The sequence below is a fragment of the Pelodiscus sinensis genome, chromosome 10, assembly GCF_052426305.1.
Source record: "Pelodiscus sinensis isolate ZL-2025 chromosome 10, ASM5242630v1, whole genome shotgun sequence".
Taxonomy (NCBI): domain Eukaryota; kingdom Metazoa; phylum Chordata; order Testudines; family Trionychidae; genus Pelodiscus; species Pelodiscus sinensis.
The window spans coordinates 123,864-142,345 of NC_143061.1; the positions used below are offsets into that span (position 1 = coordinate 123,864).

Consider the following 18,482-nt stretch of genomic DNA (forward strand, 5'->3'; position numbering starts at 1 on the left):
TACTGTTGGAGTCGCTGCACTGACACTCTGCCCGGCAATGTTTTCCAGTCGATCTCCATGCTAAGGATGTTGAAGACTAGTCAACTACAGCCTCTTCCCGACTTACGAACCGGTTACGGACCAAGCAATGGGTCGTAACTCGGTGCGTTCGTAAGTCGGACCCCATAGAGTGACATGCGACCGCGCTGCTCGTAAGCACAGATCGCGTTCATAACGCGGGGTCCGCCGTTTATGACAGCTTTGCTCGTAACTGTGAACGGTCCTAAGTCGACCGTTCGCAACTCGGGGACCGGCTGTATCTGAAAAGCATTTGCTTATCGGATAGTAATGTCGACTAGTCAATCCTCCCCCACCTTGCTGCCTCTATGAAATAGATTCAGCAAAGGGGGGTGGGGGAGGAAGGGGTACTTCCAAATGGCAGAGTCCTCTGGAGTATCCACTACATGCCTCTGATGAAGTGGGTCGTTGCCCACGAAAGCCGATGTTCCCGTAAATCATACGGTGCCACAGGACTTCTCTTGTCTTAGGGATGTTAGCTATCGGGTAATTGAATCCTCATGTAACCGCATCGACTGTTAGCAGTTACACAACTATTACACAGTCCCCGAGGGCAGGGGCGGCAGCCAGTGCGCTCCGGCTCCATTCCAGGGAGCCCCCTGGCCACTCTGTGCTGCTGCCTCACTGTGGGGTGGCAGGTGGGGTTGATCCACAAGGGAAGCTAGTTTTAAAACCAGCTTCCTATGCAGACCAGCTGCCTGTAGCCCCACATGGCTGCCTCTGATACAAAGGCAACAGCGCAGGATGGCAGCAGCTCCTGTCCACCAGGCATCCCAACTGCTGGCAGACACAGGCTGCTTGCTGGATCAGCCTCTGCCCGCAGGGAGCTCAGCCCCCACGCCCCCGTGGACAGGAGCTGCTGCCACTTGGGCTCCATGGAATGTGGAGGAGCTTCCCCCGCTCTCCCACCTCTGATACAGGCAGCAGCGTGGGCAGGCAGGCAGGAAGTTCTGCGAAGCCAGCACCAGCTCTTGCCTCCCCCTCTTGCCTCTAGAAGAGGCAGCAAGGGGATTGACAGGTGGGTCCATGAAGCCACCACACACAGTGCTCATGCATATCAGCTCCGCCTGCCTCCTCCCACCATACTGCTTCCTCTGGAGGTTCGCTGCGACACATTTGGCTGCCTGGACCCTCCACCCTCTCTGGTTCAGAGAGTTTCACCCTGGCCTTCCATACCCACCCTCAACTCCAGGTCCAGGGCAGGGTTTCCTCTAAGACTTTCCATCCAGAAGTGGAGTGGGCCAGGACTTCTGCCCGAAGGCTGGAGCTGCAGCCAGACCCACGTGGCAGCTGCCCCGCCGTTCCCTGGGCTGGCTGCCTGGCAGACGGCTGCCGGAGCCAGAGCCGCGGTACTGCTGCTTCTGGGGCGGGGCTCCCTGCAACCCTGTTCCCCCTCCCCCTCTGCTCTTCCTCCCTCATTGCCCTCCGAGCCCCCTGTCAGCTCCCCCACCTTTGCTTCCCCACATGTTGCTGGCTCCCTGGCTCCCACTCCCTGCAAATGCTGGGGGTTGCAGCAGCTTCCCTCTGCCAAAGGCAGGGACTCACAGCCCAGCTCTGGGGGGAGAAGCCTGGGACAGACTTTGCCAAGCGCACAGCCTGCCCCAGGAGTAGCGCTCCCTTGGGGGAGGAGGGGCCAAGTCTCACCTTCTCCTCACCAGGGGGTGGGGCGCTGCCTGGGACAAGGCCCTGGGTCCTAACAAGGTGGGGGGGGGGGGGGAAAGGGAGAACCACTCTGGTGTCTCTGCAATGGGAGCAAAATGCAGGCCAATGTAGCACTTTAAAGACTAACAAGATGGTTTATTAGATGATGAGCTTTCGTGGGCCAGACCCACTTCCTCAGATCAAATAGTGGAAGAAAGTAGTCACAACCGTATATACCAAAGGATACAATTAAAAAAAAGAACAAATATGAAAAGGACAAATCACATTTCAGAACAGAAGGGGGATGCGGGGGGGAGGGGGAGGAAGGAAGGTAAGTGTCTGTGAATTGATATTAAAGGTAGGGAGAGTGGGATGTTTGTGAGTTAATGGTATTACAGGTGATAATTGGGGAAACTGTCTTGGTAATGGGTGAGATAGTTCAAATTCTTGTTAAGTCCTTGTTGGAAAGTGTCGAATTTTAACATGAATGACAGTTCAGAGGATTCCCTTTCAAGTGCAGATGTAAAAGGTCTTTGTAGCAGAATGCAGGTGGCTCTCTGGTTCAATACTAGACACCTGGCAACCCTATACACAAGTGTGAAGAAAAAAAAATCCCCAAACCCCACCTTCCTCATTGACAAGGCCCCCAACTGAGAAGGAGAAAGGTGCTCCCCACATTCCCCTCACACACCAGAGCTTGTGAGGAGGGGGGCGGGGCAGGTTAGCAGATTTTGTCTGCTCCAATCTGGAGGGGAGCTAGAACGTCAGGGTGGGAAGCTTGAGGCTCGAGGGCCAGACTCACGTGAGCTGGAGTATTAGGTTCCTCACCCCTGCTTTAAAAACAAAACCTCTTACTCTTAAAAATCGATCCCCATATCTCTGGTTGGACCAGCTTCGTGCAGGTCCTCGTGGATGGAAAACTGCGGCAAACTGTATGAACAGAAACAAACAGAAGCCCCAATAGCAGCTGGAGGTGGGGTGAGGCTGCCCCAGCAGGGACAGCCTTGCTGTTCCACAACGGGGCAGCCGCCCACCACCAGATCAGGAAAACCACCGCGCCACTCGCCTTCCAGCAGGAAGGCGAGTGCCGCTGCAAGGCTCCGCAAAGGAGGTGGGAGGCAGAGGGGTGTTTGTGCACGGCTGCGCGCCTTTAGCGGCAACTACCCTAGTGCCCCCTTCTCTAGTCCAGCCAGGGCCTAAATGCTCATTACTTAGAACGTGGGTGGGGAACCTAAGACCTGGGTGCCAGATCTGGCCTCCGAAGCTTGGGGTTCTGTCCACCGTCACCGTCCCGTAGGGCTGGAGTGCACAAAATCGACTAGCCCTTCACCCCCTCCTGCCCTCCCAGTTCCAAGCACCCTCCTGCCCCTTCCCCATCCTCCTGCCCTCCCAGTTCCAAGCACCCCCCCCCCGTTCCCTCACCCCCTCCTGCCCCTCTCACCACCCTGCTCTGCCAGTGCCAGGTACCCTCTGGCCCCTCACTCCCCTCCGGGCTCACAAGTGCCAAGCACCTCTTGTCCTTCACCCCTCTTCCCCTGTCAGTACCAAGCACCCCCCAGCCCTCATCCCCCTCCTACCCTGCCAGTGCCGGGCACCCAGACCATCCAGGATACAAGAATCAAATTATCACCTGAAGAAAAGTGATTTTGATTACAAAACAGACTTGGACACTCGACCTGACAGCGACTGTGGAAAGTAAAATCAAACACAGAGAACAGTCTCCGGAAACAGAGCTTAGATGGTAAAGGGGGAGGGGAGGCCTAGCTGCCAACAGAGCAGTTCAAACCAAACCAAACCGCAAGATAAACAGAAAATACCCTGAACACAACTGGATCCACTTTGTTCCCCTGTTACTTACTTCCAGTCTCCTCTCTGTTCAGTCCACTCCCATGCTCCGAATTCCTCAGAGACATGGCAGTCCTGCCTGGGTTGAAATCGCCCTGTGCCTCTCAACTCCTGGTTTCTCTCTCCCACACCGAGAGCAGGGAGGGAACCTAGATCCAGTTCAAATTTCAACCCACTATCCAGATTGTTTCTCCAGGCCCCCTGGCCAGCACCTTTGCTAACTACCTGAATTTAACCCCTTGGTCCCCTGGTGCTGGTCAGCACTCCTCCTGTCCATTACAGGGACGTAGGCTGGGCTGGGGGTGGCTAAGGGAGGGAGGAAAGGGGGGGTGGAGGCAAAAGCCTCCCCCTGCCCAATCGAAAAATCCCAGCCCCCACTAACCGCTAGGTAAGCAGAGACTTAGATAGCCATTAAGTGAATAGTTGTGTAACCGCACAAAATATTATCGGTTACACGACTATTCGATAGTCTCCTGAGGTGGGGCCGGCAGCCAGTGTGCTCCCAGCCCCCACTCCCAAGAAGCCCTCCGTCACCATGGACTGCTTCCTTTGACGCTGTCCCAGCATCTCACGCAGCTGCCTCCATCTGCAGTGAGCTTTGGCAACCCCCAGCCCGCTTGCCACTGCTGCCTCTGATAGCTGATACGTGAGGGGAGCTGGCTTGAAAGCTTTGTGCAGGTACCAGCTCCCGTCTGCCCCCCTCACCCTCCGTACTGCCATCTCTCTATCAGAGCAGTGCACAGGAGGGAGGGGCGGGGGGACAGGTGGCTCTCCACGGCACTGGCTCCCATTCCCTCCACTTTGCTGCTACCGAGGCGGTGGGCAGGCGGGCAGGGAGGAGGGGTGTGGGAGACAGGTGGCATCCTGTCCCCCTGCTCTCTGTGTTGCTTGTCCCCTTCCAGCCAAATAACTGAAGCCAAGAGTCTGTTGCAGGCCCCATTCACAGGATAGTATGGCCCAATGGCTATAATCAGTAAGTTCCACCCAACTCACAGGGTTGTGTAGTCCCCAATACGGGAGGGGATTATATCTCACAGCAGCAGGGTCCAGGCCCTTCCACTCCACTGGACCCCCAGCCCAAGGCCCTGTTAGTATGCTGGAGCTACAGTCATTGATTAAGCAGGAAAAGCTCTGTCTGAAAAATGCTGACTCCCCAGCTTTGGTTCACTCATCAAGTGGCTGATGCCTTCCTGAGCTGCTTCCTGCTGCGGTTGCCTCAGATCCAGTGCAGATCCCCAGTCTCCTCCCTCCTACCCTCTGGGTCTGGGGTTTGTCTGCTCCTGCTTGCCTCTGGATTCTGTGAAGTCTCTGGGAGCATCTGGCTTTCAGCATGTGTTGTAGTGCCTTGGCGTCTGGGCACTTATAGAGCACTTACAGTCAAGCTTTAAACAGAAAGTTGGTCCAAACTGTAACTACAGTAGGCATGGCAGGTCATTATGCTACTTGCAGGCTGCACCATCTGGTGCCTGTGACCCAACTAACTACATGGTTCTATTGTCACTCAAGATCTGTTAACAAGTGGGTATATTTGTGAGACTGTGTCTTAATTGAGCAATAGAAGTTTGACTTTCACTAAGTTATGGAAGAAAAATACACCAAAACTACACATTAATACAGCCCAAACCAGGCATCTGGCTAAGAACTGGCAAAGTGTAAAGTACTTTACTCATAATGCTGCTTCTGTTGAGAAACAAAATCAAAAAACAAGGTTAATTTGAGTAGTGCAGCTTTATTTAAAAGTAGTTTGTGGGTTTTGACAATAGATAACCTTTTCATGAAACTTGTGTGATCAGATTATCCTTCTGAAAATTGTTACTGGATATGCTACACTGCAAGAGGTAGACAGATCTGCTCTGACATGTATCATTAGGCAAGAAAAAAAATAAATTAAACATTTACAGTACCTTCTATGACATGAGAAACTTACAAATACATCTTTTACAATTCCCTTAGCTGTGATGGTAGATGTGCATTTTACTTCACTGTATGTATAATTTAATTAAGGTAATAGGTCTGAAACATGATGCATAGATTCTTAGAAAGTCAAATTAAAGCTTATAACTCAGTTCATTTCACCTTTCTTTAAAGGTGACATACAAAGAAAAAAAAAGTATGCTTATGCCTTTCCTGTCAATGCCTGAAAGGTTTTATTTTAAGAAAAGGAGTAAATTAAATTTATGCTTTCTTTTTTACATAAAAGCATATGCTGTCATTCCCTAATACGATGACTGGAAAACCAGGAAAATTAGTGAAATTATGAAGTGTCCAGAGAGCTAAGCAATTTGAGAGAGGAAGGTTTTAGGTAAATGAGTCTTCAGCATTACCTGATTGAAGTGTTTAGAATATACTTCCCTTGAAATTGTCAAGTCCTCAAACATTTTGATGTTGCTGATATTTCCAGGATTTGAACATTTTGAGCAACAGTTAATATTTTAAAGAATGTATACTACTGTACAATCACGGATGTGATTTTTAACACAATCTGTTAAAGTCATACATTAAGTTCTAGAGACACTGTATGAATTCTCATCATATTTCACAGACTTTGAGGTAAAGCTGGAATTTGAATCTTGGCTTTTGCCAGTATGCTTGTTATTTGAAACATAAGCAGGAATGAATCTAGCCTGAAACAGAAGACAAAAATCCTCATTCCCTTTTAGAATTACTTTCCTTTTCTTTTTACAATATCCAGTCTCCTAAGACATCCACTTTTTGGAGGGAACCATGAAAACTCTCCTCCAATTTGTGGATGAAAAGGGAAAAACATTCATCCACAAAACAAAACAAAAATAATGAACCCCCTTTACTGGAGAAAGCTGACACAGGAGCAAGCCTTAAAAAAATTAAAAACAACATTGAGTGTTGCCAAGTTTACAGAGATAGGAAATACCATATAGCACCAGTTTTTAAACCCTCAGTTCCCTACTTTCCCCTTGCTCTCAGCAGTCTCCTCCCCCTTACCCACTGAATAAATAAATGTCACATGCACCTGTTTTACAATAGCAAGGTGACAGCCACTAATATACACACACCATGGAAATTACTGGGTAAATCAGACCTCATACAAACTAGACTCTTAGTGGAAAGACCTATTAGCCAAGTCTTCAACTAGATGCTATGTTCCTGTCATTTTGATGCAGAGAGAGATAACCCCAGTTTGAAGAGTTCACTCAGGTGTGCCCTTCATATATTTGCTAGCTGTTATCAAAGACTTCTTAATTCTTGCTAGTCAAATCCAGATTTCTCTGAAATGTGTACCTTAACCGTATTTCACCAAGACAAACTATTTCCCTGCTCTTAATTCCTGGTTTGGTGTACACACAGCCCATTCTTACTCCACGATGCCAATATATCAGGTTTTGGACAAATATAAGAAATCAACATACTGTTAAAGAATTCTGGCTCAGTCTAGTATAACACTTCAAATATTAAAGAAAGCAACAGGTAGCAACTACATAGGTCTCATGGCATCAGTGCTGTAAGTTTTATTCCCAGATATTCATTATATTATATTAATCTACCCTATAACACTTAAAGTATAGCTTTGATCCCGATTTTGTAACTGGTCTTCAAAAATGCAAGAGACACTGAATATATTTAAAGATCTCAGCAACACTGATAATCTTCTAAGTCTCAGTTATCTAAACAACATTCATATGCAGACTCCCTTCACTGCTCATCGTAAGATCTACTACGATGCAGCTAGTATTCTCTTGTCATGCTGATGGGTCATTCAGTATTCACTGGGGTTGAACAATTTTGCCATAGCCACCTCTCCCAGCATCATAATCCTGCCGATATTCATCTCGAACCTTGATGTGGGAAAAAACATCAAAGATTAGTGCATTCCAGCAAGTCAATGATCCCACAAGATTTAATAAAGCAATACCAAAGAGGCAGTTAACACCTGTCCCAGGTAACACACCAATATAAGCTAGAAAATTAGTGACAGCTTCCTCTAGTTCATTCAGAAGAGTAGCCGAAGTGCAATCTGCAGAATTTAGCATCACTGTATACAGCTTCCTTCTTGTTTAATATCCCCCACAAGGGCCCTCCTCCTATCAACATGGACCAACCCAGGCCTACATGGGCTACCCATACACACTAAAGATAAGAGAAACTGCTATCTACTGCAAATTAGGCAAGCTAAGTGATGTCTCATGGTTTTTGGCAGGTTACAACACAGCTTTTAGCTTGCATGCTTTTATGCTTGCCCGGCAAGTATGATTTCTCTTCCCACAACAGCTGAACACAGGCTCCATGGTATGAAAGTAGAAAGAATTATACTGTAAGAGAAAGATGAATTGTGCTGTAATAATTGAATAAGTTGAAGGAATACTGTTTGTCTTTTAAGAGGAAGAAGAAAAGTATGTTAATGTTGTTTGTAGGTATGCAGATCTGAGTGCTAGCCAGGTGGGCCTGAGTTAATAGGAAAAGCAACATTAGGTGTTAGGCAGAAAGCAACTGAGATAACCAGGGAGATATGGACAGGAGATTGCTATGTGCTTGATGTGAAAATGAAGATACTTGACTAGCCTCACACTAATAATGTGAAGTTTTGCCCCTCTTTTTAATCCTGTTAACTTGGCTTTCTTTTGACTGTATAAATCAAGGAGTTTGAACCTTGTGGGATACTCACAATTTTCTGGGTGAATTAGCAAAGCGGCTTTGCTAATAAATAGAGCGGTCTGACAAATCTGAGTGAGTCCTGTCTAACTTTGACAATGGTAACTTGAATACCGAAAAAAGGAAGTGATGTGAAGTTTTATTCTTGGTGGGTAAATATTTAAAATACATTCTATAATGGTTTCTTATACGTGATGAAATGTTTATTCTGGCTATGGAAGTTAATACAATTGAAGTTAAGTACTAAGTATTAATTCAAAAGTGTAGATTCAAGAAACATCACTAATTTTACCAGCAAGTAGTGGAAAAAGATTGTACACTCACTTACCTGACCCCCTGACCTTCCACGACCATACTGTCTGCCCTCTTTAAAACCTGCATCCCAATCTGTCCTGATGATCCTATCATCAAGCCGTGTTCCATTAATGTATCTCATTGCATTTTCAGCATCTCCTCTTGAGTAGTATCTTTAGGATTATGTTAAAGAACAAGGTTCAAGAGACTTTCAGACTTCTACAGAACAAAAGTATTCAAATGCAATAATCTCAAGAAATATTTAATGGAGTTTGGCTGATCACTAAGTTATATTTTAAAAAATTCAGGGTGATAAACAACAGTAATCTGAGACTGTTACTAACTGGAGGAAAAGAGTCCAGAATTTAACCCTGTGATTTGCAAAATAAAAACTATTAACTAAAGAAGAAACAAGCACCCATCAGCATGCTGCATTTATGGAGCTTAATCCTCCTCCATCCAAAGTTCTCAATCAAGTCCACAGGAAAATTAACTAGCTTCAAAGAACCCAGAATGTAATCTAGTCAGAGACCACAGGTGTGCAGAATTACCACTGAAAGTTTTATAGGAGTGTTTGTCCTGTATGTAATGGAAATTCAAGAGTGTCACACCAAAAGAATACTCAAGCTCTGTCTATCTAGGCATTTATGATGTAATTACTGCTGTAGTAGTTCAGCAACTAGAAGGGGTTTGATTTAGTCACAGAAGTGACAAGCTGTTAACCCACTTTCAAAAATACCTGACAGAACATCAGATTCTTCATACTACACAGATCCCAGATAATTGAAATTATAGGATTCTCTCCCATACCCCAACATACTTTTAGAGACTATTAGATTTCTCTGTTAGAAAACTTTTCCCTGGTATGCATTTTTTCTTCATCCAGTTGTACACAATTACTCCTTGTTATAACTCTACAGTCACTAAAAAGCAGGACACACTTGAGGTACATTATGTTTGTAAAAATAATCTACTGTATATTTTAGAGAGCTCTTCTGTCTGTTTGATCAAGAATTCCACCTAAACAGTAAGAACTAGGTAGGGATGTAAGCGACCAGTCGACTATCTGATAAGCAAAAGCTTGTCGACTAGTCCCACCTAACAGAGGCAGCAAGAGGAGGGAGCAGGATACAAGTGCTGGGGGGAGACAGCTTAAAAGCCGGATTCCCCTAGCACTGTCTCCTTGGAGGGCAGCGGGGACTGGGCTCAAGCCAGGAATCAGCATATTCCCAGCTCATGCCCAATCCCAGACACTGTGCCTCTGCTTTTTAAATGTATTAAGAGCCCGTCCATTCTTAATATATTTAATAATCAGAAGCGCAGCAGGGAGGACCTGGCACGGGCCAATTCCTGGCTTGTGCTGGGTCCCCGCCACACTGCACTTGGTACATATGGCAGGCTCTTAATACATTTAAAAGGCTAAAGCAGATTCCTGGCTCGCACCAGTCACCTACCTGCAGCTCCGCCTGCTGGCTCTTAATAGATTTAAAAGACTAAAGCATACCAGGAGGGACCTAGCATGAGCCAGGACAGCTGATTCCTGGCTCATACAGGCTCCACCAGCCTTTTAAATGTGTTAAGAGCCAACAGGCTCTTAACACATTTAAAAGGCAGAGCCACTGCAGGTTTAGCTCCTAGGCCGGGAGCTAACCCTGCTGCAGCTCCCCCACTTATCGACTAGTCGATGGAAAATTAATTGACTAGTCAATTAGTTGATTAAACTAAATTTAACATCCCTAGAACTAGGACCACTAAATTTGGTATACAGCTTCCTATGGTCATAACTGAAAGCAATGTAAAGGTTTGGATGCATCAGGAAAATGGGATGTTTTTGAAATGGGATTGCTTCTGATAAAACCAAACAAAAAGAGACAGAATCACCAAATCACATACAGTCCTCAAATTTGACATAACTGAAGAAGTGTGGAAAGAGACTGAACTAAGATGAGCCAGAAAAATAGGATGAACCTGGAACAGGATTACTTTTCAATAAACTTTACAGAATAGATAAAATGTAGAAATTTGGACTAGTGCTCTGTTTTGGCACAGCTAAATCAATGCTTAAGGTTTGAAAACTAGAAGAAGAAAATGTAATTGGAAACCAATTAACTATAGCCCTTTTTTGTTAAAACACAGCGAATGATAAAAGTTGATAAGGATGAAGAAAAAAAACTCCTTGGAATTTCTATTTTAAAAAATGTACTAACAAAATTAAACAGAAAATTGTAAACAATCCTTTTTTAAGAAATCTGAAATAAAAATTAATAATGATTTTTGAAAAATTCAAGCATTTTAATAACGCATGTATATTCTCCTTTTATTTTCAAAAGGAACCCCCAACCCCAAAAAGAAAACCCATCCTTAACTGACTTAAGGACCCAAGCAATACCAAGTACAGTAGACTTCCGATAATCCAGAACCTATGGGACCTAGGTGGTGCCGGATTATCAGATATGCCGGACTATCAGGAGGTATTATAGCTGGTTATATATATATATACTGTATACATTATATACTGTATATAAAGTGTTCTTAACCCTTTTTATTGTATATACTGTACACAGTATACTATAATGTTTTAGTTTTTTTAAGCCTTTTTTACCCTTTTTGCTCAATTCAGCTGCTGCCACTGTTACCTTGTGACTCATTTTTTGCCGAAGCTCACTCATTAGGCTCTTGCCATTTTGATGCCGGACTATCAGGAGTGCCGGACTATTGGAGTTTTACTGTAAATCTGCTAATGTTTTTATAAGAATATAAGACCATTTGAAATAATTTCATTTGTTTTTCAATTCAAATACATTTGTAAACAAACACCCCGGCTGCGTCTAGACTGGCATGATTTTGCGGAAAATCTTTTAACGGAAAAGTTTTTCTGTTAAAAGTATTTCTGCAAAAGAGCGTCTAGATTGGCACAGATGCTTTTGCGCAAAAGCATCCATGCTCAGTATGGACGTGCTTTTGCGCAAGAAAGCTCCGATGGCCATTTTAGCCATCGGGCTTTCTTGTGCAAAAAATTAAGGTGCCTGTCTACACTGGCCCTCTTGCGCAAGTATTCTTGCGCAAGAGGGCTTATCCCTGAGCGGGAGCGTCAAAGTATTTGCACAAAAAGCACTGATTTTGTACATTACAAAGTCAGTGCTCTTGCGCAAATTCAAGTGGCCAAATCTGGCAAAATCTTGCCAGTCTAGACGTACCCTCCCGTATTATTACAATATTTGCAATCAAACTGATTTACATTAGTGAAGAGGTAAATAATAGCTGGTTCTTATGACTTATGTGAAAGTATAACACACCAGTTGAGACAAAAGTCAAACAGTATATATAGTATACATAATTAAACTTATAGTAAAAGATTTTTAAATTACCTGTTTCTGTAATCCTAAAAAAAGAATAGTAACAAGCCTTTTACCTCTATCGTCATTAACCTGACAATATCCCTTGCAATATTTCTGAGGGCCTGACATTACCCAGTATATTTCAAATTGGTATAAGGATGCCCTAACCTAAGCTCCCCACTCATACATGGTAACATCTCTCAGATTCTTTCTTGTACCACACGGAGCAGTGTCCCAGTGCCCTGGAGCGAAGGATTATTACACAAATTCCCAGTTCCCTACAATAGAATCTTTTCACTGTTAGGCCCCATCTATATACAGGCAGTCCCTGAGTTACATGGATCCGACTTATGTCGGATCCACACTTACGAACGGGGCTCTCTCGCCCCGGAGCTCGCAGGCAGCTGGACCACCCAGAGCACAGCGGTCCCGCCACCTCGACCTCCGGGGCGAGAAAAGCTGCTCCAGGTGCCCCTGGTCTGCTGGGGACCGTCTCCAGCAAACCAGGGACACCTGGAGCAAAGCCGGGGAGGCGGAGGGGTCCCGCGCCTCTGAGGCTTTGCCAGAGCAAAGCCTCAGAGGCGTGGCACCCTGCTGCCGCTGCCGCTGCGCTCCCGGTGCCTCTGGTCTGCTGGGGGGGGGGGGGGGCAGCAGACCAGGCTTTTGTTGTGGACCCTGGGGTAGAGCAGCTGGGGTGCTGCCGGGTTGGTCCTGCAGGGACCTACCTGGCAGCCCAGCTGTTCTGTCCCAGGCTTGAGATTCAGCTGCTGTTGAAACTGATCAGTGGCTGATTCCAGGAAGCTGGGGGCAGAGCAATTCTGCCTCCAGCTTCCTGTAGTCAGCCCCTGGTCAGTTTCAGCAGCAGCGGCTGAATCTGGAGCCAGTTCCGACTTATACAAATTCAACCTAAGAACAAACCTATAGTCCCTATCTTGTATGTAACCCGGGGACTGCCTGTAGTTATATCTTGTGTTAAAATTTAGTAACCCACACTTAAAAATTGGTTTAAATCCTGCAGTCTAGATGGAGCTGCTGTGTTTACCATAATCACAAAGTCCCCTTGGTTTGAGACTTTATCACTGATGTAAGACTTCAGAAGCACAGTTCAGCTGTATGTTCACTGCAAAAGTAAGCTGGGTTTTAACTGAGTTGGTTACTACATTGTAATCGCACATACACAGGAACAAAGACAAGAGACCAGCCTTGACAACTCTTCTTCTCTGGTTAGTGTTAGCTAGATCTTTGGCTTCTTTATCCACTGTATAGATGTTTTACTTTGCACACAAGGATACTCAACAAAACAGAAGCCACAAGCAGTTTTCTTCACTTTGTCCAAGCCCATAATGATTTTTTTTATATCCCCACTTTTACCAAATAGTTCATAGATCTGCTCTTCTGTTGTATAGAAAGAGAGATTTCCCACATACAGAGTGCAGCTCTTCTTCAGCAGTCGCTCCTGGTCATATCTGTTACCCTGAAATTTCAAACAGTTAAAAAACATTTAGACAAGGATGTGAAATGTTACCAGGTTAACCGGCAAGCATCGCCCTAAGCAAGCAATGCTTGCCGGTTCCAGTTAAAGGGGGCCCACTGCAGGTAAGGGCTACTTCGGCAGGGACTGGGAGCTGGGACTCAGTGGCAGCCCCAGCTCCATTGTGAGGGTTGGGGGGTTGCTCCAGCTGAGCTGGAGTAGTCCTCAACCAGGGATCCAACTTTAAATCGGTTAATTGGTTAAACACTAGGCAAGCCCAACGTTTATGTGGTTAACTGATTAACTGGGATGTTACATTTCTAATTTAAACTCCACCCTGTTCAGTACCTACAGTTGCAAAGTATTAACATGCGGCATAGATTTGCAATACCTTAAAGTATGTGAAAGTATTTCAGATAAGAGGCTGATCCCGAACAAACACACTAGCCCACACATGCTCATTTTAAAACAGCGTCTGGTCCTTATGGCTATAAAGATAATCTTCCCAACACAAAAGGACTAGTCCAGCGGCGTGCAACCTGTCTTCCTGAGGAGTTGCAGCGGCCAGCCTTTTCTTTTCCTGGCTCAGCACCAGATGAGACGTAAACCCAGGGGGAGTGGTAGAGTAGCAGACCTGTGCTTTAAATTAAAGGGGCCGCAACTAAATGTTCCTAGCAGGTTTTTTTTTTTGCGCTCAACAAAAATTGTCCTGACTCTGGGGGGGTTGCAAATGAAAAAAAGTTGAGCACTACTGGACTAGACTACAAAGAAAGGAAGTAGACTAATTTACTACTTGACTAGTTGATGTACATTTAAAAGGAGGAATGTGGAACTCCGCATGTAGCCCAGGCCAGCGGGAAGTGCTGCTGACTCTAGGCTCCACAAGGGTGCTTACCCTTTGAAATGCATAAGACTCTCTGGGGGCTCTTGTGCATTTCAAAGCGGAAGCACCAGCATGGAGCCCGGAGTCTACCAGCTTTGAAATGTACAAGAGTCACCAGCAGGAGCTCTTATGAATTTCAAAGCAGAAGCTCCTTCATGGAGCCTGGGGTCAGCGAGGGACTCCACACAGCATTCCCAGGAACCTGGGGTCAGCTGGGGACTCCCCATCTGACCCTGGGTTCTATGGAAATGCTGCACGGAACCCAGGGTCAGCTCGGGATGATCCTGGGCTCCGCACGGTATTTCCACAGAACCCAGGGTCAGCTGGAGACTCCCCAGCTGACTCCATGCGGTGCGACAGTGTTTCAAAGGGGCAAAGTCACATAACTAACCCCAGGGTCTGTGCAGTGCTGCCCCTATGAAGTATCTTTTCTTCCCTCCCGCTTGGCTGCCTCTAATTGAGACAGCAAGTGGGGAGAAGGGGGGGCGGAAATCGACTGGTTCTTAACATCCTTACTACAAGGCACTTTTCCAAATGTGCAGAAAGCAGCAATATTTCTGCTGCTCAGAGCTTCACCAATCAGCTCTCATTTGAAGACTACAGAAGCAGAGCCACCCACACAAGTCGTGGACAAGCGGGAATCAAGTGAAACAAAGCACCCCTGCTCCCCTCCAGAAGCCACAGGGGTTGAGTGTGGCAGGTTGCAGATAAGCAGCCACCTGGGTGATGGACAGACCCGTGACAGAGAGTCCGGTTCTTGTGCAGCCTCCCCCGCGGCGCTGCACCAGGACAGCAGCCACCTAAGAATATATGTAAGAACTTAGGGTTAGGGTTAGGGTCAGACCAATGGTCCATCTAGCCCAGTATCCAGTCAGCTGACAGTGGCCAATACCAGATGCCCCAGAGGGAGGGAACACAACAGGTAATCCTCCCGTGATCCCCTCCTGTCACCCATTTCCAGACAAACAGGCTAGGGACACCATTCCTACCCATCCTGGCTAACAGCCATTCATAGACCTAACCTCCATGAATCTATCTAGCTCTTTTCTGAACCTTGTTAAGTCCTAGTCTTCACCCGATCCTCTAGCAAGGAGTTCCGCAGGTTGATCGCGCACTGAGTGAATAAAAAAACTCCTTTTGTTTGTTTTAAACTTTCTGCCTATTAATTTCATTTGGTGACCCCCTAGTTTTTATATTGTAGGACCAAGTACATAACTTTTCTTTTTGCACTTTTTCCAAACCAGCCATGATTTTATAGTACATGAGAACAGGAGAACGGCCGTGCGGGGTCAGACCAAAGGTCCATCTAGCCCAGTATCCTGTCTAGACCTCTATCTTTCTAGACCACCTAGCTTCTGACACCGCATGTGACCGCCCCACCCCCAGCGCCTCGTTCCCCAACGCCCCGTAACCCCGCCCGCAGCCTCACCCGGAAGTGCTGGTCCCGGTACTGACTCAGCTCCACGTAGGAGTCGCTGCGCAGGACGCTCAGCATCGCTCCCGCGCACATGGCGAACAGGCAGCGCCGCTCCCGCCCGCACAGGCGGCAAGGCCCGGAAGCAGCCAAATCAACCAACCGGCGCGCACCGCTCGCGCAGCAACCACTGGCTGAGCGAGCACGTGACCATTCCAGGTCCCTCTAGGCCGCAGCCTCAAAGTAGCCAATCACGGCAAAAAGAAGACACCTACTTGCTCCCGCCCCAATGCACAGCAGCCAATCCCCGAAGGTTTTGTCACGTCTCTTTCAGATTGGCCTGCTAATCCCGGGCAATTCAGCCAATCGCAGCGCCGGATCACAGCCACACGTGACGTGAGGTCAGTAAGGCAGGCGGGTGTCGCGAGGATGGTGCTGCGGCGCCTGCTCTTCACGCTGCTCAACAACCCGCGGCTGATCGAGCGGCTGTCGGAGTCGCGGCCGATGCGCGCGGCGGCCCAGCTCACCGCCGCCGCCCTGACCCGCGCGCAGCTCCGGCAAGGGGACCTGGCCCGCCGGGCCGCGCGCTTGCGCGAGACTTTTCTGCGCGAGCTGCGGGATGGGGGCCGGGCCTGGCCGCGCCCCCCGGGCACGAAGCGCGACGGGAGCGGGCGCGGCAGCCCGTGAGCGCGCCGGGAGACAGAGCTCCGGCCCCACCGAGCATCTGCGGCCCAGAGGCCGCCGGGGCCCTTTCGCCTCCAGCCTGCCCCGAAGTCGCTCTTGCCTGCACGTCGGGGTCAGCCGTAGGTTCCGCGCCCACGCAGCATCCGAGCGCTGGGTCCCGGCCTTCCGCGCGGAGCCTGCATCTTCCCAGCGCGCAACAACTAAAATAAACGCGTCTGTATAGAGCGATGTTTCTTTCACTTCTCCGCAACGTGCACTCCAGGCACCACCTGGCCTGGGACTGGTGTAGGCAGCAGCTTTCTGCGTTACACCGGTCTCTGGTGCCTGACAAATTAAGAGTGAGTCACATGGCAAAAGGTTTTGTGGTGTTTGCTACTGGAAACCTCTGAATTTTAAAAACGTGGGTGATTTCTTTGGTATTTGTTTTCCTAAAGTGGAGTAGTGGAAATAAATTACCATGGAGCCCCAGTTTTGGAATGTGGCGTGTGAGTGCGGGTAAGGTGTAAAATTTTCCCCGCAGTAGCATTTAATAGGACAACGTCGCTGCAGTATCTTTTATTCAACCAACTTAAATTCTGAACTATACAGAAATTTTTCCAGTTTCTTAGTAAAACTAAGATTAATTTTCCAACATTATAAAGTTGGTTAAAATCAATTGGTGACTGGAAATTGAGCTCTAGGAGTTGATATTTTAATCTATAAAAAAACCTTGTAATTTTAAGCCTCTTCAGTTTAAAAATTCTGTAATTATGAATTGATGTGAATCTGCTGTGAGACTAATTGTAATGGTCTAAATACAATTCTGCTGCATCTAGGGTAAATAAGGAAGGAAGGCAAGACTATTAGGCCTAGCTACAGTAGTGTAGCTGGCACCTGACCATTTTCCCAAAAGTAGGTATAAGTAACAGATGCTTGTATACTTGGTGCAGTAGCAGCAGATGTTTTTCCTATAGCAGGGGTGGGGAACCTAAAGCTGGAGGGTCTGAATCTGACTCCCAAGTCACGGGGTTTCCCTCCCGCAGCATTGGTGCTCCAGCCCTCTGCCATTCATTGGGGCCGGAACACCCAAAATCTACCGGTGTGGGTCTTCTTAGGCTCTAATGTGTGAAAGTAATGAGGGGAGTGTCTTTCTCCTTCTCAGTGGGAGTGGCGGCGGGGGCGCATGCCAACGAGGGTTTGTGTATATGGCCCCTGACAGATTTTTCTGTGGATCGGCAGCCTTTGACCCAAAAAAGATTTCCCTACCCCATCCGACAGGAATAGCAGCTACCACTTTAAATACGGGATAAACCCTAATAATTTAATTGGCTCCCGGGGTCAGCAGAAAGGGACCTCGAGGTATTTTCCCCAGCCAGTGCTTCCTTGCAGACGCGAATCTGAGCTTCCCCTATAAAATTGTCTCCATTGCTCATGATGGAAGAAGAGGACAGCCAGCATCCGACGCGTTGCAGTGATTTGTAGCTCCGGGGAGCGGCTCAGTCTCGCGCCTTAGGGCGGCACCCCTACGGCGATGGGAGCACCTCGCGATGGGCGCTGGCGTGAGACAGGCGCGCCACTCGTGGCCCAGTTTAGCCCCAGACCCTGCTCCGGCGGCTCGCTCCGGCTGGGGGCTGGGCCCGTGTAACGCAGAGAGCTGCTATACCGGCAGCACGAGCATGCTCTGTGGTACACGGGGACTCTCCGCATTGCGCCGGGTCCGCTCCGCTGCGGCAAGACCCCAGCGCGCCCTAGGGCGGGGCAAGGGGCGCTCCAGGGCGGAGCTGACTGTCTCTTCACGCAAAGTCCCCGAGCTCTACGGTTGGCCCGGTGGCTTGTCTGTCTGGCTGGCCTGCGAGGAGGACCAGCTATTGGCGGCGGGAGAGGGAGGGAACGGGACCCCGCCCCCGCCTCGGAGCTCATTTGCATGGACCGAGGCCGGAGGCAGCCCCATTGGCTGTCAGGTGTACGGGGGCCACGCCCCTCCCCCACGGACGCGTCCTACGGATCAGAGCCGTGGCTTAAAGCCGCTCCGCACTGGGACGAAAGTTGGGTAGGAGGTTGCGACCCCTCTGCGACAGGCACTCGCAGAGGGCGGGGGGTTGCCGGGGGCTGTCGGGCCCCGCCTGCTGTATCCCGGAGCTGGGTGTCTGGATGCAGCGGCAGCATATGTAGTTCTCGCGGTTGCATCCTTCAGCAGTCCCACCCACTGTCGGTATGGTGCTGCAGGGAGACTCTGGCCAAATGTGAGAG

General features: G+C 48.1%; 3 protein-coding genes across 8 annotated transcripts in view; 2 read left to right on the forward strand and 1 right to left on the reverse strand.

Moving 5' to 3' along the window:
* Nucleotides 1-5,252: 5,252 nt before the first annotated feature.
* Nucleotides 5,253-15,977, reverse strand: NCBP2 (nuclear cap binding protein subunit 2). 4 transcript variants are annotated; one of them, XM_075938344.2, is made up of 4 exons: nucleotides 15,845-15,977; nucleotides 13,094-13,275; nucleotides 8,498-8,636; nucleotides 5,253-7,355 (listed from the first exon to the last, which is right to left on the reverse strand). In XM_075938344.2, exons 2-4 carry the CDS (start codon nucleotides 13,141-13,143, stop codon nucleotides 7,284-7,286), a joined length of 261 nt encoding a protein of 86 aa, XP_075794459.1. In that variant the 5' UTR covers nucleotides 13,144-13,275; nucleotides 15,845-15,977; the 3' UTR covers nucleotides 5,253-7,283. The 4 variants fall into 4 exon arrangements, with proteins under 4 accessions (XP_075794459.1, XP_075794458.1, XP_075794457.1 ...); XM_075938343.2 differs by lacking the exon at nucleotides 15,845-15,977 and adding an exon at nucleotides 15,585-15,793 and having other exon boundaries at nucleotides 13,229-13,275; XM_075938342.2 differs by lacking the exon at nucleotides 15,845-15,977 and adding an exon at nucleotides 15,585-15,781.
* On the forward strand, nucleotides 15,925-16,477 carry NCBP2AS2 (NCBP2 antisense 2 (head to head)). Its single transcript, XM_075938345.2, has one exon. It carries the CDS (start codon nucleotides 15,999-16,001, stop codon nucleotides 16,254-16,256), a length of 258 nt encoding a protein of 85 aa, XP_075794460.1. The 5' UTR covers nucleotides 15,925-15,998; the 3' UTR covers nucleotides 16,257-16,477.
* Nucleotides 16,478-16,631: 154 nt separating this feature from the next.
* PIGZ (phosphatidylinositol glycan anchor biosynthesis class Z (Gwada blood group)) overlaps nucleotides 16,632-18,482 on the forward strand; it is a 44,413-nt gene continuing 42,562 nt past the window's right edge. Inside the window, exon 1 of one of the 3 annotated variants that reach the window (XM_075938337.2) lies at nucleotides 16,632-18,475. The gene's annotated coding sequence lies outside the window, so the exon portion shown is untranslated. The remainder of the gene's footprint in view (nucleotides 18,476-18,482) is intronic. The other 2 variants (XM_075938339.2, XM_075938340.2) reach the window with 2 other exon arrangements.